Source organism: Vombatus ursinus, unplaced genomic scaffold (genome assembly GCF_900497805.2).
Source record: "Vombatus ursinus unplaced genomic scaffold, bare-nosed wombat genome assembly UNPS02014813.1, whole genome shotgun sequence".
NCBI lineage: Eukaryota > Metazoa > Chordata > Mammalia > Diprotodontia > Vombatidae > Vombatus > Vombatus ursinus.
In genome coordinates, this window is record NW_020954591.1 from 21700564 (window position 1) to 21728053 (window position 27490).

General features: G+C 36.8%; 1 protein-coding gene across 1 annotated transcript in view; it reads right to left on the reverse strand.

Annotated features, from left to right (window-relative positions):
* PARP4 (poly(ADP-ribose) polymerase family member 4) overlaps positions 1-27490 on the reverse strand; it is a 98548-nt gene that overhangs the window by 12327 nt on the left and 58731 nt on the right. The window contains exons 22-30 of the mRNA XM_027877607.1: positions 26096-26291; positions 23945-24012; positions 22705-22892; positions 21874-21973; positions 17103-17273; positions 16786-16866; positions 12344-12424; positions 10770-10865; positions 7038-7160 (exon numbers count right to left, since the gene is read on the reverse strand). Of these exons, the coding sequence (XP_027733408.1) occupies positions 7038-7160; positions 10770-10865; positions 12344-12424; positions 16786-16866; positions 17103-17273; positions 21874-21973; positions 22705-22892; positions 23945-24012; positions 26096-26291 (1104 nt within the window). The remainder of the gene's footprint in view (positions 1-7037; positions 7161-10769; positions 10866-12343; positions 12425-16785; positions 16867-17102; positions 17274-21873; positions 21974-22704; positions 22893-23944; positions 24013-26095; positions 26292-27490) is intronic.

The window sequence follows — 27490 nt, forward strand, 5'->3', positions numbered from 1 at the left end:
TAAGGATAGAAACATAATTTTTTTTGCTTTTGTCATTGATATTATATTATAGTTTTCCTAACATTGAACCAACCTTGCATTCCTGGTATAAATCCAAGCTAGTTACAGTGTATGATCTTTGTGATATATTAATGTAGTTTTCTTCCTAGTATTTTATTTAAAATTTTTGTATCGATATTCATTAGGGAAACTGGTCTAAGGCACGGGTGGAGAACTTGTGGCCTTGAGGCCACAGGTTCCTGACCTTGCTCTAAAGTTTTCTTTCTCTGTTTTTGCTCTCCCTGGCTTAGGAATCAAAACCACATTTGTGTCATAGAATGAATTTGGTAGGACTCCTTTACTTATTTTCCGAAATAGTTTATATAGTATTGGAACTAATTGTTTATTAAACATTTGGTAGAATTCACTTGTAAATCCAGCTGTCCTGGGAACCATTTCTTAGGAAGCTCATTTATGGCTTGTTCAATTTCTTTTTCTAAGATAGAGTTATTTAAGTATTCTATTTCTTCTTCTGTTAATCGGTTTTTTATTTTTATCTTTTTTATTTTTATTTCATTTATATTTTTATAAATATTCATTTCATTTAGATTGTCAGTTTTATTTTTAATTAGCAAAATAGTTCCTTATAATTTCTCTTAATTTCATCTTCATTGATGGTATTTTCACCTTTTTCATTTTTGATACTAGTAATTTGGTTTTCTTTTTTCTTTTTAAAAATCAAATTAAGTAACTGTAAATACCCTTTGATCTAGCAATGGCACTATTAGGTCTGTAACCCAAAGAGATCATAAAAGATAGATAAGGACCCACATGTAAAGATATTTATAGCAGCTCTTTTTGTGGTGGCAAAGAATTGGAAACTGAGGAGTTGCCCATCAATTGAGGAATGGCTGAACAAGTTGTGGTATATGAATGTAAAAGAATACTATTGTTCTATAAGAAATGATGAGCAGGCAGATTTCAGAAAAACCTGGAAAAACTCACATGAACTGATGCTGAGTGAATTGAGCAGAACCAGGAGAACAATTGTACACAGTAACAGCCACATGGTGCAAGGATTAGCTCTGATAGACTTAGCTCTTCTCAGCAATATAGTGATTTAAGACAATTCCAAAGGACTCATGATAGAAAATGCTATCCACATCCAGACAAAGAACTAGAGTCTGAATGCAGATTGAAGCACACTCTTTTCTTTCTCTCTTTTTTTTTTCCTCTCTCTTGTGGCTTTCCCCATTGGTTCTGATTCTTCTTTCTCAACATGACTAATGTGGAAATATGTTAAATATGATTGTACAAGTATAACCTATAGCAGATCGCATGCCATCTTGGGGAGGGGGAAGGGAAGAGGAAATTTGGAACTCAAAATCTTATAAAAGTGAATGTTGAAAACTAAAAATGAATTAAAAAATTAAAATTACCAAAAAAATCAAATTAAATAATGGTTTATCTATTTCATTTTTTCATAAAACTAACTCCTAGTTTTATTTATTAATTCAATTGTTTTTACTTTCTATTTTATTAATCTCTCCTTTGATTTGTAGGATTTCTATTTTGACACTTAATTGGGGATTTTTAATTTGTTCTTTTTCTAATTTTTTTTTTAGTTGCATGTCCAATTCATGGATTTGCTCTTTCTCTCTTTTATTGATATAAGCATTGAGAGATATAAAATTTCCCCTAAGTTCTGCTTTGGCTGCATCCCACAAATTTTGGTATGTTGTCTTATTGCTGTCATTTTCTTTAATAAAATTATTTATTGTTTCTATGAATTGCTCTTTGACCCACTCATTCTTTAGGATTAGAATATTTAGCTTCCAATTAATTTTAATCTATGTTTCAAAGGCCCCTTATTGAATGTAATTTTTATTGCATTATGATCTGAAAAGGGTATATTTAATACTTCTGATTTTTTTATTTTTTTGATGTTTTTAATGCCATAATACAATTTATATTTTATTTTTGTGAAGATGCCATACATACCTGAGAAAAGGTATGTTCCTTTCTATTCCCATTCAGTATTGTCCAGCGATCTATCACATCTAACTTTTCTAAAATTCTATTTATCTCTTTATCTTCTTTTTTATTTATTTTGTGGGTAAGATTAATCTCTGTCTAAGAACTGAGGTCCCTCAATAGTATAGTTTTACTATAAATTGAGGTCCCCCAATAATATAGTTTTACTGTCTATTTTCTCCTATAATTCATTTAACTTTTCCTTCAAGAATTTGGATGCTATGCAATTTGGTGCATATATATTTAGTATTAATATTAATTCATCATCTATGGTACTTTTAACAGAATGTATTTACTCTGCTTATCTCATTTAATTAGGTCTATTTTTGCCTCTGCTTTGTCTAAAATAAAAATTGTTACTCCTGCCTTTTTTACTTCAGCTGAAGCATAACAGGTTTGTATGCTCGAGCTCCTTACTTTAATTCTGTTTAAAGTATCTGGGTGTCTTTCTATTTCAAGTGTGTCTGTTGTAAACAACATATTGTTGGATTGTGGTTTCTAATCTAATCTGCCAAGTAGCTAGATGGCACAGTGGATAGAGTGCTGGGTCTGAAGTTAGGAAGACCAATCTTCCTGAATTCAAATCTGGCTTCAGACACTAACTAGTTGTGTGGCCCTGGGCAACTCATTTAACCCTGTTTACCTCAGTTTCCTCATCTGCAAAATGAGCTGGAGAAGGAAATGGCAAACCACTCTAGTAGCTTTGCCTAGAAAACCCCAAATGGGGTCAGGAAGAGTTGGATACAACTGAAATGACTAAACAACAATAAATCCTTTCTGCTATCTGCCTCTGTTTTATGTGTAAGTTCATCCCATTCACATTCACAGTTATTATTATTAAGTGCATTTCCCTCCATCCTATTCCCTTCTTCTATTTCTTCTCCTTTTTTTAAACCCTGTGCCCTCCTCAAAAGGCTGTTTGGCTTCTGATCACTGCCTCCCTTAAATAAAAATCAAAACAACTCTAAGGTTTCATCTCACACCCTTAAAATTGGCAAAGATGATAAAAAATGTCAATGTTGGAGGGGTTGCAAAATGATAGTCACATTAATACCTGTGAAGCTATGAAATGATAGTCATCTTGGAAAACAATTTGGAATTATGCAAATAAAGTAACTAAAATATCCATACTCTCTGAATCAGAGACTCCATTACTGGACTTATAACCCAAGGAAGCCATCAATTAGAAGAAAGTCCCCACATACACCAAAATGTTTATAACAGCCCTTTTTGTGATAGAAAATGATTGGGAACAAAGAACATGCCCGTCAATTGGGGAATGGCTAATCAAATCATGGTATATGAATGTAATAGAATATTACTATGCTGTAAGAAATTATGTATGTGATGAATACAGAGGAGCATGGGAAGAACAACATGGACTAATACAGTGTGATAAAATAAGCAGAGTCAAGGAAACAATGTACATAATAACTACACCTACGTAAATCAAAGAACCATAAACCAAAAAAATTAAGTGAATGTCACAAAATTATAAAGATCAAACATGACTCAGATGGAGAAAAAGAAAGGATACCCCAACCTACCCCTTCATGAAGGTAGGAGGTCCACAGGGGTTATATATTGTTCATGTTTTCAGACTTTTTCAATTTAGTAATCAGTTGTGCTGATTTCTTTTTCTCTCTAAAAAGTACTATTTGTTATATCGTATGCCATAGCTCTCTGAGAGGGGAGGAAGAAGAATACTGGGGATAACTATAATGACATAAGAAAAAGAAGACCAATAAAAACTTTTAACAAAAAAGAAAAAGGGAATGAGAGTAGATTGTTATGTATATTCACTTATTCCTATCCCATGCAAATAGTACGAGAATTTACATTAGTTTGCTGCTAGTGACCTTCACTGATTAATTACATACACACTTGTCATATATCAAGGTCACAGAAGGAGGTGATAGCACTCTACATTCTCCTTAGATCACCTACACATTATACACAAGGTAGAAAACTAGAGGTGGATATAATTACCAAATTCCACTTTTAGGATAAAACAGATTTTGCATTTGTTTTCACTATGAAAAAAAGAGGAGCAGTAGCATATGTAGAGTTGAGGCACTGACAATGAGATTATGTTAATTAATGATACTTTACTATAACTATTTTAATAGAGATAGGTATAAGAACTAGACCTGTGAGATTACTGCTACATAAAATTCTCAGATGAGGAAATTCTCATTACCATTGCAGGTCATTACTCCTCCGTGACGTACAGCCTTCAGAGAGTTGCCCTGAGCTCTGATATTAAGTGACTTGCCCAGAATCACTCACACAGATAGTATGTGTCAGACTTCAATCTGGGTTTTCCTGACTTTGAGGCCAATTTTCTACTCCTCATGCCATCCTGCCTCTCTATTTAAAAAAGTAAACACATTTTAAAAAGCATTTTCAATGCAGCTATGGTGCTCTGGAAATGGAGCAACAAAATAAAAGTCCTGGATCTATACGTTCAATCTCTTGTTTGCTGCTAATAGATCTGCGGATGTGGTACAAAGAAAATTTATCGGCCTTCGCTTTCTTTAATATCAGTCTAAATGACATATATTCATATCTTCTCCTCTGAAATGTCAGTCGGTCAATAAACATTTATTAAATGTCTACTTTGTGCCAAGAACTATGCTAAGTGCTAGGATACAAAAAGAGGCAAAAGATAGTCTCTGCCCTCAAGGAGCTCAATATCTAAAAGGGTAGGACTGCAAGCAAACAAATATGAACAAACAAGCAGGAAAAAAATATACATATTTTTGTATATACACACATGTATATAGGAATAGGAAAATAGGAAACAATTAAAAGAGGGAAGGCAATGGAATTAAGAAAAGTTGGGAAATGCTTTCTGAAGAGGAAAGGATTTTAATTGGGTCTTGAAGGAAGCCAGGAGGCTTGCCAGAAATGAGGAGAGAGAGCATTCCAGGCATGGGGGACAGATAGAGAAAATGCCTGCAGCCAAGAGATGGAATATCTTATTTGGAGAATAGCAAAAAGGCCAGTGTCACTGGATCGAAGAATATGTGGTACAGAATAAACTGTAAGAAGGCTAGAAAAATGGTGGGGGCATGTGGAAAGGGTTAGAATATGAAGGGCATTGAACAACAAACAGATTTTGTATTTGATGAGGTGATAGGGAGCCATTGGAGTTTATTGAATGGGAAGGGGGCGGAGTGACATGGTTGGACCTGTGCTTTGGGAAAACTACTTTGGCAGCTGAAAAGTGGATGGAATGAAGTGGGAAGAGACTTGAGGCAGGCAGACCCACCAGTAGGATATTGTAGGAATCAAGGTGTAAGGTTATGAGGGCCTGTACTAGAGTGGTGGCAGTGTCAGAGGAGAGAAGAAGTGGGATTTGAGAGATGTTGCAAAGGTGAAAACAACAGGCCTTGGCAATAGTTTGGATATAGGGGGTTAGACATAGAAAGGGGGCCAGGATAACTCCTAGGTTGTGAGCCTGAGGGACTGGGATGATGGTGCTGCTCTCTGCAATAACAGGGAAGGTAAGAGGTAGAGAAGGGTTGAGAGAAAGATAATAAGCTCTGTTTTGGATGTATTGCATTTAAAATATCTACTGAATATCTACTGAATATCCAGTTCAAGATGTGTGAAAGGCAGTTAGAAATGGGAAATTGTAGTTTAGTAGAGAAGTTAGAGCAGGAAAAGTAGATTTGAGAATCATCAACATAGAAATGGTAATTAAAACCATGGAAGCTGATGAGATCACCAAGTGAAGTGCTACAGAAGAAGAAGAGAAGAAGGCTTAACCCTGAGGGACACCTACAATCAGAGGGCATGATCTAGAGGAGGATCCACCAAAGAAGACAGGCCAGAAAGGTAGGAGGAAAACCAGGAAAGAGTGATGTTCTAGAAACCTAGAGACAAGAGAGGATCCAGCAGAAGATGGTGATCAATAGTGTCAAAGGCTACAGAGAAGTCAAGGAGAATGAGGATTAAGAAAAAGCCACTGGATTTGGCAACTAAGAGATCATCAGTAACTTTGGAGAGAGCTGTTTTGGTGGGATGATGAGATCAGAAGCTCAATTGTAAAGTGTTAGGAAGTGAGCAAGAGGAGAGAGAATGGTAGAACCTATTGTAGATGACCTTTTCAAGGAGTTTGGCCACCCTGTATTTTTCATCATTTAAAGCACCTTCCATAGTTCAATGTACATAGGAGATGCTTAGTAGATAGTTATTGAATTAAATGGAGGATATGGTACATGCAAAAGCAAAACTGTGCTGTTTTATTGTGGCAAAGAATTAGAAACTGAAAGGGGAACCTATTAATTGGGAAATGGCTGAACAAGTTGTGGTTTATGTTTGTGATGGAATGCTATTGTGCTATAAGAAATGATGAAGGATGGTTTTAGAAAAACCTGAGACTTTTTTTTTTTGGTGAGGCAATTGAGTTTAAGTGATTTGACACATAGCTAGTGTCAAGTGTTTAATTTGAACTCAGGTCCTCCTGACTCCAGGGCCAGTGCTCTATCCACTGTGCCACCTAGCTGCCCCTCAACTGCATCTGAGAAGACTTTTTATGAACTGATGCAATGTAAAGTAAGCAGAACCAGGAGAATAACTTTACACAGTAACAACAGTATTGTAAAGACAAACAACTTTTAAAGATTAGGAACTCTGATCCATACAATGGAATACTTCCAGATAGAGGCAGGATGGATTTAGAGTGCAGATTGAAACTTTTTTTTGGATATGGTGAATGCAGGAATTTGCTTTGTTTGTAATGGTTTTGGTTTTTGCTTTTTCAATGGTTAGGGGAGAGAAAGGTTGGAGGGAGAAAATTTGAAACTCAAAATAAAATAAAACTGAATTTTTAAAAGTAAACCTGTGGGAAGAGAATACAATTTGTGTGTGTGTGTGTGTGTGTGTGTGTGTGTGTGTGTCTGTCTGTCTGTCTGTCTGTCTGTCCACTAATAAACTTGGCTCAAGAAGGTCCATTTTGAAAAAGACTTATTTAATATAAATAAAGTCTACATTATAAACTTTGCACTAAGACTTACGATCATCATTGCATCCTCTGGCTGTTCCACCTCCCAATCCATGTATGGCAGAAAGTCTATGTCTTCTGTGGTGATAAGTTCCAAAATATTTGGAGTATAGGGATCCAGTGATTTATTGCCATCCTGAGTAAAAACAAGTGAATTTAGGACTGATTTTTGTAATAAAGCTTTCATGACTTCATAGTCAGAGCACAGAAGACAATAAGTCCCAAATTGGGAACACTCCTAGAATTAGAGGATGAAGTCAATAAATGTTACCTTCTAAAACTAAAGCTAATCAAAATAAATCCACGACATTAATCAGCTACAAAAGTAGATGAGCTATTTACATGACTGAAGTGAATGAAACACCAATTGAGAGCTTTTCTCTAAACCAATGAATGGCTTTGTTGGAACTTCTGCTTTTTAAAAAAGAGCTGTAGCAGAACAGCCTCTGAAATTTAAGCTAAAAGTACAATGGCAGTCAGTCTACAAGTGCTTATTAACCTCCTACTAAGTGCTGGGGACACAAAGAAAAAGTAAAATCAGCTGCTCTCAAGGAGCTCACAGTCTAATTGAGGAGAGAACATGCAAATAACTGTGTACAGGAGAAACTGGAGATAATAAACAGAGGGAAGGCACTAGCATTAAGGAGGATCAGGATAGATTTCTTTTAGAAAGTAGTATTTTTTCTGAGACTTGAAGAAAGTCAGGGAAGCTTGGAGGCAGAAATGAGAAAGGTGAAAGTTCCAGGCATGGAAGACAGCCAGTGAAAATGTCCAGATTTGGGACATGGACAGCAAATTGTTCAAGCACAGCAAGGGAGCCAGTATCACTGGATTTATGTAGGAGGTGGGGATATAAGAAGTAAGAAGACTGGAAAGGTAGGAAGGGGCCAGGTTATGGAGAGCTTTAAAAGCCAAACAGAGAATTTTATAATTGATCCAGGAGACAATAGGGAGACACTGAAGTTGACTGAATAGGAGGTGACATGGTTACACGTGAGCTTTAAGAAGATCAGTTTGATAGCTGAGAGGAGAATGGACGGGAGTAGGGGAGAAACTTGAGGCAAGGAGACCAATCAGGGCACGGCTGCAATAGTCCTGGTGTGAGGTGATGAGGGTGCTCCCAGGGTGGTGGCAGCATCAGAGGAGGGAAGTGGATGTAATTGAGAGAGGTTGTGAAGATAGAAACAACAGGGGAGGCAAGAGTGTGAGGAGTTAGGGTTGACTCCTAGGCTTTGAGGATGGTAGTACCTCCACAGTGATGGAGGAGTATGTAAGAGGGGGGGTTGAGGGGGAAAGATAATGAGTTTAGTTTTGGACATGCTGAGTTTAAGATGTCTATGTGACATCTTAATTTCTAATAGGCAGTTGGAGATGTGGGACTGGAGGTCAGGAAAGAGGTTAGGACCAGACAAATAAACTGGAGACTCATCTGCACAGAAATGATAGTTGAAACCAAGGGAACTGATGAGATAAAAAATATAAAAAGTAGAGGGAGAAGAGAAAAGTGCCCAGGCCAGAGCCTTAGTGGACATTCATGATTAATGGGCAAGACCTGCAAGAAGATCGAGCAAAGGAGACTAAGAAGGAGTGGTTAGACAGGTACAAGGAGAAGCATGAGTGTTAAGGGGAAGAGGGTGATTGAAGAAACCACTCTGCTTATTGTGAAGAATAGGGAGCACCTCATTGGAGATTGCAGTTCAAGTCAGAAGCTAGAAGCAGAGAGGAATTCCACAGCCTCAGGACCAATGAAGCTGGGCCTGACCGTGATCATGAGATCAGCAGGCTACTGTCATGCATTGGCTTTGTAAGACCAAAAGAGAGCTGCCCCCAGCAGGGCTTACACACTTCCTATGGAGAGCAGAACTAGCAAAAAGAACACATTGGTAGCCCTACAGCTCCATAGGTACGAGTTGTCTCCACACTTGGACTATGACCACACATCTTCTCCATGCAAGTGCTGTCCACATGTGTTCCACATTTCCCACTAGTGTTGGAATTTGAGGGGAAATGTGTCCTAGTTTTGTGGAGAAATTGTTTTATTAGAGGGCAGCTAGGTGACACAGTAGATAAAGCACCAAAGGGCCTGGAGTTGGGAAGATCTGAATTCAAATCCAGCCTCAGACACTTATTACCTGTATGACCCTAGGCAAGTCATTTAACTGCTGGCCTACTTCATATTCCTCATTTATAAAATGGGGAGAATAACAACACCTGCCTCCCAGGACTGTTGTGAGGATCAAATGAGATAGTAATTGTAAAGTGTTCAGCACAGTGCCTGACACGTAGTGAGTTAACATATAAATGTTAGCTATTATTTTTATTATCATCATGGTTGTTGTTGTTGTTGTTGCTATTTTTCTTACTATGCTATTTCATTAAATGCTATTGCTTTGAATTAATTGTGTCCTCTGGTTAACTAGTAAATGTAAACATATCAATGATGGCTTGTGAGCTAAGGTCTCAAGTGAGTTAACTTGGGGTACTCTTGCCTGGGGGATTTACTGTGTGATTTGATGAGTGCCCCCCAGGTGCAATAGGTGCTAGGGATGCAAAGATTAAGAGGATAAATTAAACTTTCCCTGCTCTCAAGGTGTTTATATTCGACTGTTTATAAAGAAGACTAAAACCTATTCAATTGTATTGTAACATATCCAAGAAATGTTATTATTGCAAGTTGGAGTCTAGAAAAAGTAGAGCCAAAGAGTAAGAATTTGTCATTGTTTACCTAGGAAAAGTGGAGAAGAAAATGGCAAACCACTCCAGTACCTCTGCCATGTAAACCCCAAATGGAGTCACGAAGAGTCATATGAGACTGAAAAACAACTGAACAATCTAGGAAAGAGGGTTGTCTTATTTTGGACTACCCAAATCAGTTCTTCAGACAAGAATATCCTCAGAGTAAATTCAGCAGAATCTAACACGATTTTGCAATTAGTAGGGATTTAAGTATTTATTGAATTCTAATCAAGGTACCCTATTTTTATGGAAAAGTATAGGAGTCAAGGATCAGTACATGATGGTTTACCTTGCATTGGTTCAGCTACCACAAAATTACCATCCTTCAAGAATCAATACCTATTACCCAGCAGGTAATATTAATCCTGCCATCAAAGTGGTATTCTTCAGATACTGACTGCTATCCCATCAGACCACCACATTCTAAGTATGATATAGGCTCAAAGACAGTACTCTAGACAACCTCCCAAAGCTGAGGCAGCCAGATATGCAAAGACAATAATTAACAATAGATGACACTTCCAGGTGGTCTTTATAATTGCCCACCATCATAGGAATGTGCAGGCATACTTCACAAGGCCCTGTTAGACTCCTATCACTGACCACTGGAGCCATGGGGATAGACCACCACTTCTGCAATGGTCAAGAGATCAGCCTCAATCCTCAGGTCCATTAACTTCCTCAATAAGGGAGAAAAATATTTCTATTACCTCTCTCAAAAGATTATGTTGAAGAAAGCACTTTGGAAGCTGGAAAACACTATGGGAATGTGAGATATTGTAATTACTATTAATAAAATTATAGTTTCATAATTATTAATAATAAATCTATGCTTTATAATATCCTAGAAGATAACCTCTTTGCAGCAAAATGTCACTTAGTTTTTCCACTTTACTACATAAAGTTCATGATAAATTTAATAACTATGATTTAATAGCCCTAAGTTTTACTTATTTTCTTATTTAAGACAATTAAAATAATTTAATCACCTATTAACAGTAATACTTACCCTTTTTTCAACTGCCACAAAACTTGTAAATTGTGTTATAATAGAGTTCTCCTTGCTGAGTTTAATAATCAGAGACTTCAAAATTTGCTTCTTCATCTAGGTTGGAACATTTTAAATGGACATCAATGTTATACCAAACATGTATTTTGTATTCAAGGTATATAGATACTTAATTCATATAGACACACACACTATGTTTCTTTTCAATTCTGGTTTTTATCACTCCTTAAACAGAAATTATAGAAAACTCTGTTTTCCCTTTAGATAAGGAAGTATGATCCTATGTTTAGAGAGAACACTGGACTTGGAATCAGATGATATGGGTTCAAGCTTTGGCTTTTCCACATTTTTCAATATGTCACTTAATCTCCCTTAGCTTCAGTTTCCTCATCTATAAAATGGGTACAATGCTACTGACTTTTTATTTACTTCGCAAAGGTGCTATGAAAATTAAATAATATATGTGAAAAAGTTTTTTAAACTGTAAATACTCCTCAAATGTAAGATTTTATTGTTATCTATGAACATATTTTTATGATCAATATTCTAAGCAAAACATCCATGCAAAAATTTTCTTCTACATTTTTCACTTTCATAAGGTAGATAACTCCATGTCACACACCTAAGAGATCATTAACTGATCTGATAAATCATATTCAAAGGAATAGCAAAGACTTTGATAAAAATCAAATAAGGAAAGCTGCCTAATACAAGAACGATACTAAAAAATCTTGAAAATAATTTGTCAGTTTATCAATCCAAAAGTCTGATAATTTAGTGTTAGGTTAATTTAGGATCACCCTCCTTAAAAGCAACTGTTGCCTACCCATAGTATGGGGCTTTAGATAGTGTTTATTCTATGTCAACATCTATGAAGTCAAGAAATCTGTTATAAGCTTTCACCTTTGGAAAGCAGTTACAGATCTGTAGCTTCATGAATTCAAGAGGGAAATCTCTCTACAATAATAAAAATCTTTTGTCAGATATTTTATAGGATCATAGCTTGAAAGGACTTTATTTTTATTTTTTTTTTGAAAGAATTTTAAAGATGATCTTGTCCAACCCTCTCATCCTACAGGTAAGGAAAGTGAAACCCAGAGAGCTTAGATGGCTCATCCAAGATCACATAAATAAGAAATGGGACTTGAAATCAGGTTTTAAGACCCTCAGTTAAGAGCTCCTTCAAGTCCACTTCTCTTTCCACTGGAGCCTAATATTACATTTGCTCTTGCTGTTACCTTAATTTTCAGGACTAGAAATCTCTTTTGGTTTTTCTTTTAAATGAAAATGTAATAGAGGAAAATAAAGTGAGACTTTCTCTCTAAAAGAAATAAAAAGAGATGAAGCTATTCTTCATCATGTTTTTGCTTCTATTCTGGGATGAGATTATCTCTAAAGTTCCTTCCAGTTCTAAATTCTATGATTCTATAATCCTCTTTAAGATAAATTCCTTTCACCCTAAAAAATAGATTTATTTCTTTATCCTGATTACTTAACTTCACATGTTGTTGGCTACATCAGTTTAAGGAAGATTTTCTAAAAATCAAAGCATATTTTCCATAGAAAGAACAAACCTCATGTTTTGTTTCATCTTCATGGAGTATTCCATCTTCATAATCTCTAATGAGAGCTCTAGCTGTTAGCTTGTGAAGCATCTACATTTCAGGGGCAAAAGAAAACAATTGTAACTTTTCTTTGATTCCCACTTCACCTTCTCATCTTTAAAAAGTCATTAATTAATTTCTGCTGTTCCTTAATGTGATTATCTTTTTTTATACGCAAGTAGCAGGTTTGTCCCTGTGACTCCCACCCAATGCTAGGAGGATGTCTGCACAAATGTTCTCTGAGGAATGAGAAAATATTGTAACCTAAAGATTTGTCTCCTCTCTCATAAAAAAAATTGACCTTAGGAAATGACTTAAGATGACCCTTAGTATCTGTTTTTGTTTTGTTTTCAAACTAATACTCTACTTTTACTGTTTATTTTTATTTTTTAAATTAAATTAAATTAAAATTTATTTTTAATGACAAATGATAAATTTTTAATGATAAAAAATCTGCCTCTCATCTACACCCCTCCAAACTGAGAAAGAAAAACAAATCCCCAGTTATAAACATGAATAGTCAAACAAAACAATTCCTGTATTAGTCAAGTTAAAAAAAAATGTCTACACTCTGAGTTCATCATCTCTCTATCAGGACGTAGTTAATATTTCATTATGGATCCTCTGGAATCATGATTCTTTACTGCACTGATCAGAGTTCCTAAGTCTTTCAAAATTGTTTGTTTTTTTCAATAATGTTGATATTGTGTACAATATGCTCTTGGTTCTGCTCACCTCATTCTGCATTGGTTCACATAAACCTTCCTAGGTTTCTCTGAAACCATCCCCTTCAACATTTCTTATAGCACAAAAATATTCCATCATTACTATAAACCATAACATCCTCAGCCATTCCCAAATTGGTGGACACACCTTCAATTTCTGGTTCTTTACCACCACCTAAAGAGTCACTATAACTATTTTTTTTTTTACATCTTTAGAGTTTGTTTTGTTTTGCATTACTCCCTCCCTCAACTTACAGTCCCCCACCTATTCCCCTCCTAGTTGCCTCCCTTTTCCCTTCTGTTTCCCTGTTGAATGAAATATATTCCTATAAATAACTTCTCTCTGTGTGTGTGTGTGTTTTACTTCTTTTGATCTATTCATATGAGAACTAAGTTTAAGTATTAATCACTCTCCCCACCCCTTCCTCATTGCTTGTATGGACTTCTATTTCTGCATCTCGATTATTTAAGATAATTTCCCCCATTCTTCCTCCTGCCTGTATATTCCTCTTCATCTCATTTTCCATTCTCCTTTTAAGACTGCCAAAATGTAAGAGAACCATCCCCAGGTGCTCTGTCTAATTAGACTCCTTCTATAACCTTTTATGGGCAATTAGAGGGTGAAGTGGATAAAGCAGTGGGCCTCTAGTCAGGAAGACCTGAATTCAAATCTAGCCTCATATACTTACTAGCTACGTGACATTGGACAAGTCACTTAACCCTGTTTGCCTCAGTTCCTCATCTATAAAATGAGCTGGAGAAGGAAATTGCAAACTACTCCAATATTTTTTCCAAGAAAACTCCACAAGGGGTCACAAAGAGTCAGGACTTAAAACAACTGAACACCAACAACAAAATGACCTTTAGTGATAATAGCAGTCTTAGAGGACATGTGTATCATCTCTCTGTATTAAAATACAAACAGCTGATCCTTTTTTAGTCTCTTATTATTTCTCGCTCATGTTTACCTTTTTGTCTCTCTCTTGACTCCCTGTGTTTGTACTTCAAATTCTCTGTAGAGCTCTAGTCTTTTCATCAGTAATGCCTGCAAGTTCTTTATTTCATTAAAATTCCATTTTTTTCTCCTGTAGAATTATTCTCAGGTTTGCTGGATAGGTTATTCTTGATTGTAAGGCTATATTCTTTGTCTTATCTAATATTGTATTCTAAGCTCTCTGTTCCTTTATAGTGGTAACTGCTAAAATGTGTGTGATTTCAGACTGTGGCTCCAAGGTATGTGAATTCTTTCTTTCTGGCTGCTTGACTATGATGTTTCTAGGAGTTTTCATTTTGTTTTTTTTTTTTCCCCCCAGAAAGTGACCTGTAGATTCTTTCTACTTTTACTTTGCCCTTTAGTTCCAAGACATCTAGGCAAGTTTTCTTTTATGATTGCTCAAAATATAATGTCCAGGCTACTTTTTTGTTCTTGGTTTTCAGGTAGTCCAATGATTCTTAAATGATCTCTCCTCAATCTGTTTTCCAGGTGAGTTGTTTTTGGTACGAGATACATAACTTACATTTTCTTCAATTTTCAGTCTTTTGACTGTTATAATATTTCTTATTCCTTCATGGATTCATGAACTTCTATTTGGTTCATTATAATTTTCAGAGAATTTGCTGCTTCAGCAAAGTTTTATATTTCTGCTGTCAAGTCATCAATTCCCTTTTCCATTCTTTCTTTCATAACTCTCATTTCTTTTCCAATTTTCCTCTACTGCTCTTATTTAATTTATAAAAAAAAATTTGAACTATTAAAAACCTCTTGCTTCATCTCTTACAGGAATTCTAATTGAATTTCTCCCATGCCAAATTTTTCTTTGAGGCTTTACTTGTAAATATTTTAGAGGCATTTTCTTCTTCTGTGTTTGTATATTGAACATCACTATCATTGTAATTAATAGACTTTTATGGTGGGATTTTCTTTTGTTTGCTCAAATTTTTCCATCCCATTTCCCGACTGTGGACTTTATGTTGTCAGGCTGTGTGTCCTTCCAGAGAGAATGTCTGGGCTGGTCTCGTTGCTGCTTTCTTGAGGTACTAAATTATTCTGAGGACAGCTCATGCTGGGGAACTACAAGCTTTCAGTGCTCCCAGAGTGGTCTGATTCAAGACAAAGTGGAACTTCTGCCCTTCTGGTCTCAGCTCTACAAGTCATGACTTGGGTTTTGGTCTGAGCAACGCAACTGTGGCTTTACTCCAGCTGGAGTTCTAGTAGACTGCTATCAGATTCTGCCACTATCAACCAGTTGAAAACTCTGCTGGTTCACAGTGAAAGAAGTGAATGCTTTTCTTTGATCTTGAATTCTTGCCCTGGTTATTCAATTGCAAGCTTAAGTCTAGGCCGGAATTTAGAACCGAGACTCTGTTCTCTTCTCTCCCTGGGGTCAAAACCACACAGCTGCAGCTTGCTTCTGAAATTTGTTCCTTGTTTGGTACATAACACATGTAACCTCTTCTTATCCAGGAATGCCATCCTTAAGGTATAGGTTTCTTTTGCAGTTAGTCCTAGATCTATGACCCAGGACTAGATAGTGAGCAATAAAGTTGTCAGTTATTATCTCTTCCTGTACCCTTCACAAGAATGGACCTTTCTTTGCTGTATTTGGAACTTTCTATTGCCCTGAGGCATAGCTTCTCTGTGCTGGAATTATCTGTGTGGCCATTCCTGGCTAGAGAACGGCCAGACCCCCATCACTAGTGTCTGCAGACCTCTTTGTCTATCTCTCTATGTTGACTTTGGCTGGAAAAAAGGACTCACTATCATTTTTCTTGGATTTTCCAATCAGAACTCAGTCTGGTGCATTTCCTAGATCTGTTTGGAGATGTTGTGTGAGTTTGGGGTTGGGAGGAGCTCAGCTATATTGCTTCCTGATATTTCACCTCCTCCAGAATCTGCTTTCAATAAAGTTTCAACTCTTGTACCCTCTTAATACCATGGCAGTTAAAAAAAAAAGTTTAGTTGTAAAAATGAGGTTTTTACTTACCAAAAACAAATAATTCCTATATTGCATAGTTTATTCATAAATATAAAGAAGGTGGCCTAATAATTTTTATGAGGCAAATATAGTGTTAATTTTAAAACCAGGTAAAGATAACACTAAAAAAGAAAATAAAGATCAATTTCTCTAATAAATATACAAAATACTCAATAAAATATTAGTATAATACAGCAACATATTAAGAAAATTATTTATCATGATCAAGTAGGTTTTATACCAGGTAAATAATCTAATCTCTCTGCACTTCAGTTAGATGATAACAACACTCCTTACACTTTAGAGGATTTTTGTGAGCAAAGCACTTTATAAACCTTGAAGCACAACATAAAGGTGAATCTTTCTTATACTATACTGAACAAAATTTAATTTTGATTAATTAATAAAGCTTATAAACTAATAATAGAAACAAAATGGACATGAATTTTACCTAAAAAGGTTAATGAAATATATAGGTTACTCAATATACTGCTGTTCAACCAAGTGTTTATGGGTGTAGAAAAGTGAGCTCATATGTCCAGACAATTATTTCCCTGAGTGAGCTACTTAGATTTTTAATATGAAACTGAGATAAAAATATTAAATACATACTATATACAAAATGACTAAGCATATGTTCATTAAAATATAAAATTATGAAAATTGATTACTATCACAGGCATATATATATATATGCAATCTTGAATCTTACAGTTCCAGTTGTTTTCTGTAGTTCAGTAGTTGATACCATTGTGTGAAATTCTCTCTCTTCAATTAAAGCATTTAGGATGGCCTGAAGGACATTAAAAAAGAGGTATCACATTCCCAACCTCTCAGCCCCTGATACCTTTAGCAGTGATTATCCCAATGATTAACAATTAACAATTCCTTAAGTGAAGGCAGAAGCAAAAAGCACTCTCCCTTAGTTGGAAAATGTATCCATCAAAAAGGCGAGTTTTAAAACAAGCCATGGATTAGTTGGCTAAATATTCAAACCCACAACCTGTGCTTCTTTGGACCACTCCTTACTTGTGTACAATGAGGAACAAATCCATACACAAGCAATCTATCATTGCTGAACAAGGCCTGGATTTGTGTGGGAGCCTGCATGGGCGCTGGTGAATTTAGATTCAGCTGTTGCCATTTAACAGACACGGAGCTGCATCCTAGAGAAAATATTCTTGTCATCTGGTCTTCAATCTATTTACAAAGAAAAAAAAGGTGGATTAGGTATCAATTTTACTCCATAAAAAGAACTTTCATGCTAATTTAACATATTTATATTTTCATGATTTTACAGTTTTTCCTTCTTGTTCTACACAGAAGGAAAACATTGGGATAAATTTGACACATGCCTCTTTAAATTATTACAGTATCACTGTTACTTTACATATGCAAAGTCACTGCAATGCTTTCATTAATTTCTCTAGTGTGCAATCTTCACAGTAGCTTTCAGATACAATATTCATTCTAATAATACAGGTATTATGTAACACTTAGCTTGGTGATTGTTACAAGACACTTTATTATAAAGCACAGGTAATCAAATGACCTGTGAGAGAACCACTCAACAAATACTTTTTATCTACTATATGCAGGGTAAATGACAAAGACCAATACTGGGGAAAGAGGCCTGGACTGGTAGTTTGGAAATAGGGGTTCTAATTTTGGCTCTATGTTCCTGTAGGTCACTTAATATTTCTGGGCACATCTAAGATTTAGGGGTGGAAAGGATGTGAGAAGTCATCTCTAGTTCAACTCTTCATTCTATTAGCTGGGAATTTGAGGTTCAAAAAAGATAAGTGACATGCCCAAGGTCACATAAGTAACAGAAGCAGGATTTGAACCGAGGTCCTGTGACACCCAAACTAGTGATCTTTCTACTGTATCACTAGTTGGACCAAATGATTACTAAGGTTCTTTCTGGACCTAAACGTTTGTGATTCTATGGCAGGTGATTTAGAGAATTCACCTAGGGACTATTCCGCCCACTTTCAGATTTCCATTTCATCCCTTCTTCTACAGTAAAGAAAGAGAATTTGGTTAACCTTCATTTTTCTGGACAGTAATCCTGTCTAGTCTTTATTTTATGTAATACTTCTCTTAGGCCTATCCTGTTCTAAACATGAAAAAGAATATCTTGATTTTCAAAACATAAAAATGAATTTTAAATTGCAATTTATTTTTATACTTGACATGACTAAAAGGGCCCAAAATTAGAAAAGTAATCCTAGTAATAGTTATGTTATATTTACATAGTACTTTGAGGCTGATAAAGTGCTTATCTCATAAGGCCTTTAAGTACTATGATCCCCATTTTACAGATGAGGAAACTGCAGTTCCATGAGTTTAGAGCATCAGGCCTGGAACTCAGTCCCAGGACTTCTGATCTCAGGACCATAGATCTCAGTAAGAAGGGCTGTCAGAGGCCATCTAATCCTTTTTCCTCCATGTGGAAATTAAGAATGGTAGATGTAAAACTGAAAGGGACCTTAGATGCCTTCTAGTCTAGCCCCTTCAAATTTTAGCTGAGGAAACTGAGGTCCAGGGAAGTTTAAATGACTTGTCTAAGGTCATTCTGGCAGTATCAGAAGCAGAATTTGAACCCAGAGCCCTAAGCCAGGGTTTTCTCCATCATACCACAATGCTTCCTTCCTTATTTCCAGTCAAAGCCTCTTTTCGTTACATCAGTCATGATGGACTCCAGAGTCCTTTCTTGTGGTTTATATAGGATATAGTTACTGAGTAATGAAACTAGTTTTTAGCAAACAGAGACCAATGATTATAATAATAACAAATTACATGGATATATTGCTTTAAGTTTTGCCAAGAGTTTTACATGCAACATCATATGTGGCTGTCACAACACCATCAGGTCAATTATTATTCCCTTTGTACACATGAGAAAACTGGGGCTCAGAGGTTAAATGACTTGTCCAAGGTCACACAGCTAGTGAGTGTCTCAGGTGGGATTCAAGTTGAGGTTTTCCTAACTCTACACACAGTATTCTTGGTTGTCATCCTCTGTTCTTGAAGAGGACCAAAATAACATCACTATGCTAGAGTCAAGTTACAATGTGTCCAACTGTGGCTGATCAGACCAATATAAGCTTGGAATGTTCTAACACAGGTCGGGCATAAATAGTCCATGTGAATATTTGGGGTGGATTCTCTAAATTTGCACATCTTGTGTTTCTTTTGAGCTGCTTCAATTCTGCTTTGCTCCTAGCGCATAGCACCTTCTCTGATGTGAGCATGCCATGCTGAGTGGTCCTGTGCCAGTATCTCCCATGTAAATAATCAATTCCAAAGTTCTTAGAAGAGACCTTGAAAATGTCCTTGTATCACTTTTTATGACCACCATGTGAATGTTTGCTATGTGTGAGTTCTCCATAAAATAGTCTTTTTGGCAAGTGTACATTTGGCATTTGAACAACATGGCCAGCCCATTGGAGCTGCATTCTCTGAAGAAGAGTTTGAAATGCTTGGCAGTTTAGTTTGAGAAAGGACCTCAGTGTCTGGTATATTATCCTGCCAGGTGATCTTCAGAATCTTCCCAAGACAATTCAAATGGAAGCGATTCAGTTTCCTGGCATGGCACTGGTATACTGTCCAGGTTTCACAAGCATACAACAATGAGGTCAGTACAACAGCTCTGTAGACTTTCAGTTTGGTAGTCAGCCCAATAACTCTTCTCTCCTGCACTTTCCTTCAGAGCCTCCCAAACACTGAGCTGGCTCTGGCAATGTGTGTGTCAACCTCATTATCAATGTGTAATCCCTGGAAAGTACACTACCAAGCTAAGTAAACTTACCCACAGCATTCAAAATTTCTCCATTTTCTGTAACAACAGTATTCTATTCGCTACATTAAGATGGCTCTGAATTGTGTTAGAATCCATACATTGAAATGAATGCTGTCTTGCAAAGCCTCTTCTTAGGAAACTGCATTTATTCAAGTTCATAACTCGAACTCATTGGAGGTCACTCTTTGAGCAGCCTCAGAACCAGTTTATAAGCCATGAAAAAGTCACTCTAATTGCTTTAGAGTCACATTTCATTTGTTACCCCAAAGAGAAGCAGCACCTTCTTTCTAGAAGTGGCTTTGGATAAAAATTACCAGTCTCTATCATGTTAGAAACCTTAATGTTATTCTTCTATTCCCATTCCCTCAACTCTCATAAGCCAATCATTTACCAATTCTTATTGATTCCATCTCTGAAAGATATCTCAAATCCATTCCTTTTTTCTCTATTTCCACAGCCATCATCCTAGTACAGGTTCCCATTACGAGCCCCTTAGATATTACAAGAGCTTCCTAACAAGACTTCCCATCTCCACTTTCCGTCTCTGATAATCTGTCACACTGCTGCCAGAGTTATCTTCCTTGTACATAGATCTAATCATGTTACACATCTGTGCAAGAATTAGATTGGTTTCCTCTTGCCTACTAAGTAGTTAAACTCCTCTGCTTGTCATTCAGAGTCTCTACACGTGGCCCTATCTTACCCTTTCGGCCTTATCTAATACAGCTCTCTCTCCAGTACTCTATGTCCCAGCCACACTAGACCACTTGCTGACCTCCATACATGCCCCATACTTGCCCATTTCTCTACTCTGTGCCATGGTTTACACTGTTCCCAATGCCTAGGCTACCCTACCACCAACAAGACTGGGAATTTCTACCTAATCTTTCTAGCCCAATTCAAAAGCTGCTTTCTCCAGGAAGCCTTCCCTGATTTCCTAAGTTAGTAACTAGTTATTCGGCCCTACCTTCAGACCTGCATAGCACTTTGTACCTCTCACTGATTTAGAGATTGTTTTGTCTTACAGTTACTTTTTTATGTGTCATAGTCTCTGTTCCCTTCTCTCTATTCATTTCATATTTTATTCTATTCATTTTTGTGTCATAGTCTCTGTTCCCTTCTCTCTATTCATTTCATAGCTACTCTCGTTCAAGCCCTGAATGAGAGTAGCTATGAAATGAATAGAGAAAAGGGAACAGATGTGAGAAATATTGAGGAGGTGGGATTGTATATGGAAAGCAAGTAAGAGGGAGGAGTAAGGGGTGACTCAGGTTGTAAACCTGGATAACTAGAAGAATCCTGATGTCTTTGACAGAGACAGGGAAATTAGGAGGAGGGGTGGGTACGAATGAAGGGAATGAATGAAGTTTGAGAAGTCCAGCTGTCATTGGATGTTTGTTGAATAAGGACCAACATAGTTAAGTGCAGAGAGGCTCATCAATAGGTTAGTTAACAACTGATGATTTTTTTGGTTATTTTTTTGGGGGGTAACTCAGGATGACTATCTACCAAAGAGGTGAGGGATTGTAATCTGTGTCAATGGAGAGAATTCTTATACCAAAGAAATCAGGGATCTATAAAGGACTGAAGTTATAACTCCTTTCTTCCCACTAGACTATGGGAGCCATGAGGCCAAGGACCACGGTTTATCTAAACTTTCTATCTCCTCCAGGTCTTAGCACAGTATAGATAATAAATAAACCTATACACAATAGTTAGTTAATATATGTTTATGGAATTGAATAGAACCTTTAGAATAATATCAGAAAACAAAGTTAAGAGTGACAGACTTTACATGAATGACATTTGTGGGCATTTTATATTTATTAAGGACTAAAATGAAGTGATTTATTATGATTGTATAGATATTAGAACCCAGAGGTCCATTTCACTGACTATTGCATAAGATTTAAAAACACACGTAATTAATGTTTATGATATTTCACATTCCCATAGGCATACCTGAAAAAAGAATGAAAAGGTGAAGAAACTTACCTGTTTTTTCCAATTATATTTAGATTTTGTATTAAAGTATTCAAATGCTCCAGCACCATACTGGGACAAAGCCCTCAGGATATGACGATTTGCCGTGGACCTGGTCAAATTTTAAAGGCTTAGTTTCAAAGATTTATGAAAATAATTGTAAAGATCTTTACAACGAAATGTGTCAAAGCTCAAAATGTCAACAAAAGAAAGCACATGGCATCAACAGATGGTGCCATGCCCCACGGTGGTTTTGGGATTTGTAATTCAAAGGAAATAAAACAAACCATATTAGGGAGAACACACGTAAATTTCTTAGACTAATGGATTTGTGCTGATCTTTCTCAACAAAGCAATGGGAATGTGGTGATAACAGATGGTCTTTCAGATCATACTTCTTTCTAATAGGGACCAATCTCTTTTCAACCAGAAGTAGGGGTGGGGAATGAAATGATAGTTACCACTTACACCTACTCCCAAACAATGCCTGTGCCTAACCCAAATACCAAGGGAAAACAAACACCTTCTCCTTCCCTCAGCTTCTGTAACCCTGCTCTCTCCTAATTCTTCTCCAGCCTATCTGACTCCTTCTTAGTCTTTTTGGCTGATTTGTCATCCATTCTATACCTCCTAATCAAAGAACTGTCGTTGGTCCTCTTCTTTCTATAGTCTTTCCTTTGGATATCTCCTCAGCTCTCACTGGTTCCTTCACCTTTTGGAAGTCATCTTTGTAACCCATCTATTCTGTCTTAATTCCCTAAATTTCAGTCCTGTGTGACCAAATGCCTGTTGGCCACCCACCCCTGGATTTTCCATTTACATAATGATTTTTCTTGCACTTACCCAATGCCACACGTAAATAAGCGGGTGTGTCTAACATTTCTTTTTACAATCTGCAACGTCAGGCTCTCATTCTGAATATGCCCATCAGATAGAAGAAGTATGTTTCGCATCCCTTGAGAAGGGTAAAGTAAATTTAAAAAGCGCAGCGTTTTCCAGAAGTCAGTATTTCCCATGGTAGGTGTAGCAGACTGGAAAAAAAATTAAAAGAAAGTGGGTTTTATTCACACTTTGTAAACTTGCTATTAAATATTTCTTCTTTTGAGGATACTTGCTTCTCTAGAGAGGGGCCCCCTTATTTTTTCAATACAAACTTTTTAAAAAATGACATATTTGCTACTGTACTTGGGAAGAACAGCTAAACTAATATCATTCCACTTCTGCACTATGAACTTATAAAAAGAGAATTCTCATATTTCCTTTTAGGTAACTAGAAAATACAAGTATTCTCTTTAAGTGCCTAAATTAAGCGAGAATGTGTCCTGTTGCTGTTTGTTTTTAATAGGTCATTATACACTTAATTTTAAATGTCCACAAAGCCAATTAAACTTACATTTACCACTAATTAAACTTTTTAATAAAATATACCAATGTAAATTTACCTTTCCTCCCCAACTTATAAATTGTCCCTTTAACACCCTCTACAGATAGTACATTTTAAAGACAAAATGAAAGAGCTGCTATCAAATGCTATTTTTACTTGCACTGTGGTTGCTCTTAATTAGTGGCTGTAATCTTATTTTAGAGTGAGAAAACAGAAGAAAGCAATTTCCTCTGAATAAAAGTAACAAGAGTTCTTTGTGGCTGCTTGTCTTAAATTGCATATCATACATTAGACTCTTTACAGACCAATTGTTCAGGCCCCTTGTTTAACTGGTCTACCTCCCCATCTGTCATTGACTCTCTGTAAAAATTATCTCCTATCTTAAGTTACCTCTTTACCAAAGGTTACCAAAGTCAAACTTCCTGCTACACATCTGTGACTTTATCACCTTTTCCTCCTCCCTACCTCTTTATATAATGGTCACTGTCACATATTGGTTGCAATGCTTTTTCCAGATTGGAAAAATCGGCATCAAAAATACAAAAGCTACAATAAATAAATGGGATAGTAGCAGGCAATATAACAAAAACAGTGATGTATACGCAGGGCCTTAGAGGCAGAAAAGTGCTAAATCCTGGGAATGTCATTGAAATTTCATAGGCAAAGACTCAGGAGATTAAGAAAGAGTGTTTTACTCACCATAATGAACTCTGTCAGTTGAAGACTGCTTGTGGAGTACTTAGGATATGAAAATAATTCAGTATAACCTGTATAATGAAATTTGTAAACTCCTGTTAAATACTTATTCCAGTAACTTCTAACACAGTATCATTATATGGTTCTATTTCTGTCATTTAAAAATGCCTTACATATTTGTTTATATACATTTATTTGGTTGGGCCTCATTCTTAGGAAACTGTAATATATAAAAATCTTAATTTGTAATTGTGACAGGGGACTGACCAATCAGGGCCAATCCTAGGTGCATACACAGGGGACTTATGGATGTTTGGTGAACCTATCAAGTTCATGATGATGTGGGACAAAGGTATGTAGCTATTCACCAAGCATTGGCAAATGTTTATTCTGTGACTGTTTCCCGCCCACTTATTGCATAGTGAAGAATGACCTTTTGATTTGGGGCTGAGCAGGAACTGAGAGTTCATCCAAAAGGCCCTATCACAAAAAATAATTTTTCCTTCCCACTGGCCTTGAGACATAAGGAGGTCTCTGATGTCCGGACAGCCACTGGTCGGGGGCAGGGGGGTGTCCTTTTTCCCCCTCTCCTCTTACCAGGCTAGCTGGCGAGTGAATGGCCTCTAAAGTAAGTCTATATCAGGGAAGGGACTGCCTCCTGTTCATATTTTCTATCTGTTGGTATGGGACTTTTTGACACATCACCAGTACTGTGCCTGCCCCACCACAAACGCTGAGAGCACCCTTCAGAAAAAAAGAAAGGATCCTGAGGCTCTGTGGCTTCATTCTTGTGAGGTGCCCTGGTCACATATGTTCCCTACACATGTGCCTCATCGTGATTGTGTTTTAAATTCATGCCCACTCTTTTCCCCTTCTCCCCAGACTCTGGATATATTTGTGGGAGAATGTGCCCCTGGTGTTAGGGAAATGCTTTGTAATTATTGGCTTTGTTATGTCATTTGACTAAAGAACCGAGTTTGCTGACTGATCGTTAAGGGAGATCCCACCAGTGGAGGCAGCTGTGAGTCAGTGTGAGGAAGCTAACTGTCCACAGGGTTCCTTCAAAAACCCTAAAGTTCTAGCATCCTGTGAGAACTGTGGAGTTCCAACCTGCCAGCACCAGTGTGATTCAGGCAAGTGAGACTTGACAGGCATTAAAAAAAAAAAAAAAGGTAAATTATGGGGTGGCAAAAGGATTCACTCTGGGAGTCCTTTCAATAAACAATTTTGGCAACACATTTATACCAGAAAAATCACTAATTTAGAGCTCAATTATTATGTAAAGCAAGGTATGTCCGTATCTCAAATGACCCCTTATGTTTCTATAAAAGTAGTAGGATCCTGCTTCCCCCTGTGGTCCTCCCCAGCGTTTGTTCATATTACGTGGCCGACACTAGGGCAAAGGAGAAACTATAAGAACTCTGGCTTTTTCAGAATGGCATGGGCACATGGCTTGATGGAGCAACAGAGTTTCACTCTGGGCTGTTCCCATGTGTCTTCCTTCCTCATTAGAATCACTGCCTGATCCTCTTTCTCTTATGACTCTTTCACTGTCCCCACTTGATGAAGAAGATCTGATTATATATCTTTTAATAGCATATGTTCCTTAAATAGACTACAACCTCACAGCGTCCAGGAGTTCTTAACCTTTTTTATGTCATGCACCCTTCTGGCAGCCTGGAGAAATCTATGGAGCCCTTCTTTGAATAATGTTTTTAAATAATGGAAAGAAACACTAAATTTAAGTGAGAGGTTAGTGAAAGTAAAAAAAGTGATTTTTCTTTTTCCCATCTAAGTTCACAGACCCTCAAATCTATCCATGGACTCCAGGTTAAAAACTCCTGGGGCAGACTCAGAGAATGCCAGAGTTGGAAGAGATCACAGTGGTCATCTAGTTCAGCCTGCACCTGGACAGGAGTTTCCTCCACAACATCCTCCATACATGGTTATCCTGCTTCCAGATCTGGGACAACAAGGAGCCCACGGCCTCTTGAGGTAGCACACTACATTTTCTGACAAATCTAATACTTGGGCAATTTTCCCTTGTGAATTTTCTTGTCAAGGTACTTCATGTCCTTCCTTTTTATTCTTTTGCCTTTTCGGTTTAATTTTAAAAAGTCATACTGTCAGAACCTAAAATAACAGAAAACTTACTTGTGCCAAACTTGATAATGTTTACTTTTTGCCCCTCATGGACAAGAGACAGGACATGTAAGGCAATTTGCTTTGCTTGCAGTAATTCTGAGCCCTCCATAGAATTGGAGCAATCCAGACAAATAATAACTTCACTAGTATGGGCCTTTTCAGGTAGGACAGAACTGAAATCTGGATGGAACACAAGCATGCAGGCCTAGAAGAAAGATGGAGACAATGGCTGAAATGTAGCAAATGCATCTTATAACTTCAACTGGAAATGAAAAAGTCTTTATTATGAGAGAAATTATTTTGCTATTATACTAATAACCAATTATTAAATTGGTATCCAGGCTCTTCTCCTTTATTTTCTCATTTAAGGTCCAGCTCCTCTAAAGTCAGTCTCTGAAGGGCATGACTGATGGATGACATTGCCCTAGCGCTCAAGGAACATGCTCTTCAATCTTGGGCCGAGTTGGTCCCATCCAACTAGGAGACCTTACTTCTGTTTAGTGTGTAAACAGAATCCAGTCAGGAAAACTTCTTATCCTGGGGGGAAATGGGGGCTCTCTCCTTGTACCCCTCCATTAAAGTTTAGGGTGACCCAGCTCATGAAGGAGAAAACCAACTAGAGTGGTCTGGATGGAGATGGATTCCCCTGTCCAGATTGCTGGAGGCAGTGAGTTTCATGATCAACCCATGTTCTCAGCAAGAACAGCTGAAGACTCCTAGCTTATATCCTCATTAAATATTGACCAATAAGGGTTGATTTTCACTTGTCAGGAGCATTCTCTTTTACAAAGATATTTAAGGTATTCAATGTTTCCATGGGTTTGTTTTTGGTTACCTACACTGTCAATTTATTGATCGCCAGCTAGCCTAATTAATAAATTGATTATTAATTATCCAGAAATTCTGTCTCTTGGGTTTTCATTTGTTAAAACTATGACTTTCAGTTGATCTTTCATTTAAAAATGAAAATAATTTTTATTTTGTTACTTGAGGTATTGAGTCCATAAAATTTAATTTTAAAGGACTAACAGAATTCTAGTTTTAAGTTCCAAAGGAAGAAGGCAAAATTAAGCTGAGCAACATAAAAAGGAACAGAATTACACAATAAAAATAGCCGAGCAAAGTGACCAAAACCCGGAGAACAACTTATGCAATAACAATGTAGGAAATTCATTATTTCTCATACTTAATAACTAATTATTGAATCAGGACCAAGGTTTTCCCTCTTTTCTGCTTCCTTATCCAGAAACCAACCAGTTTGGGAAATCTTTCTTAAAGATTTACCCAGGCCAAGATCTGTAAAGACAGTAAAAGAAATTCTAAGTTTGGGCTAATGGGTGTACTCCTACTCATTCTGTTTGCTCAGACAGGTCTGGGAAAATGTGTATACTCTCTTTTGTCAGA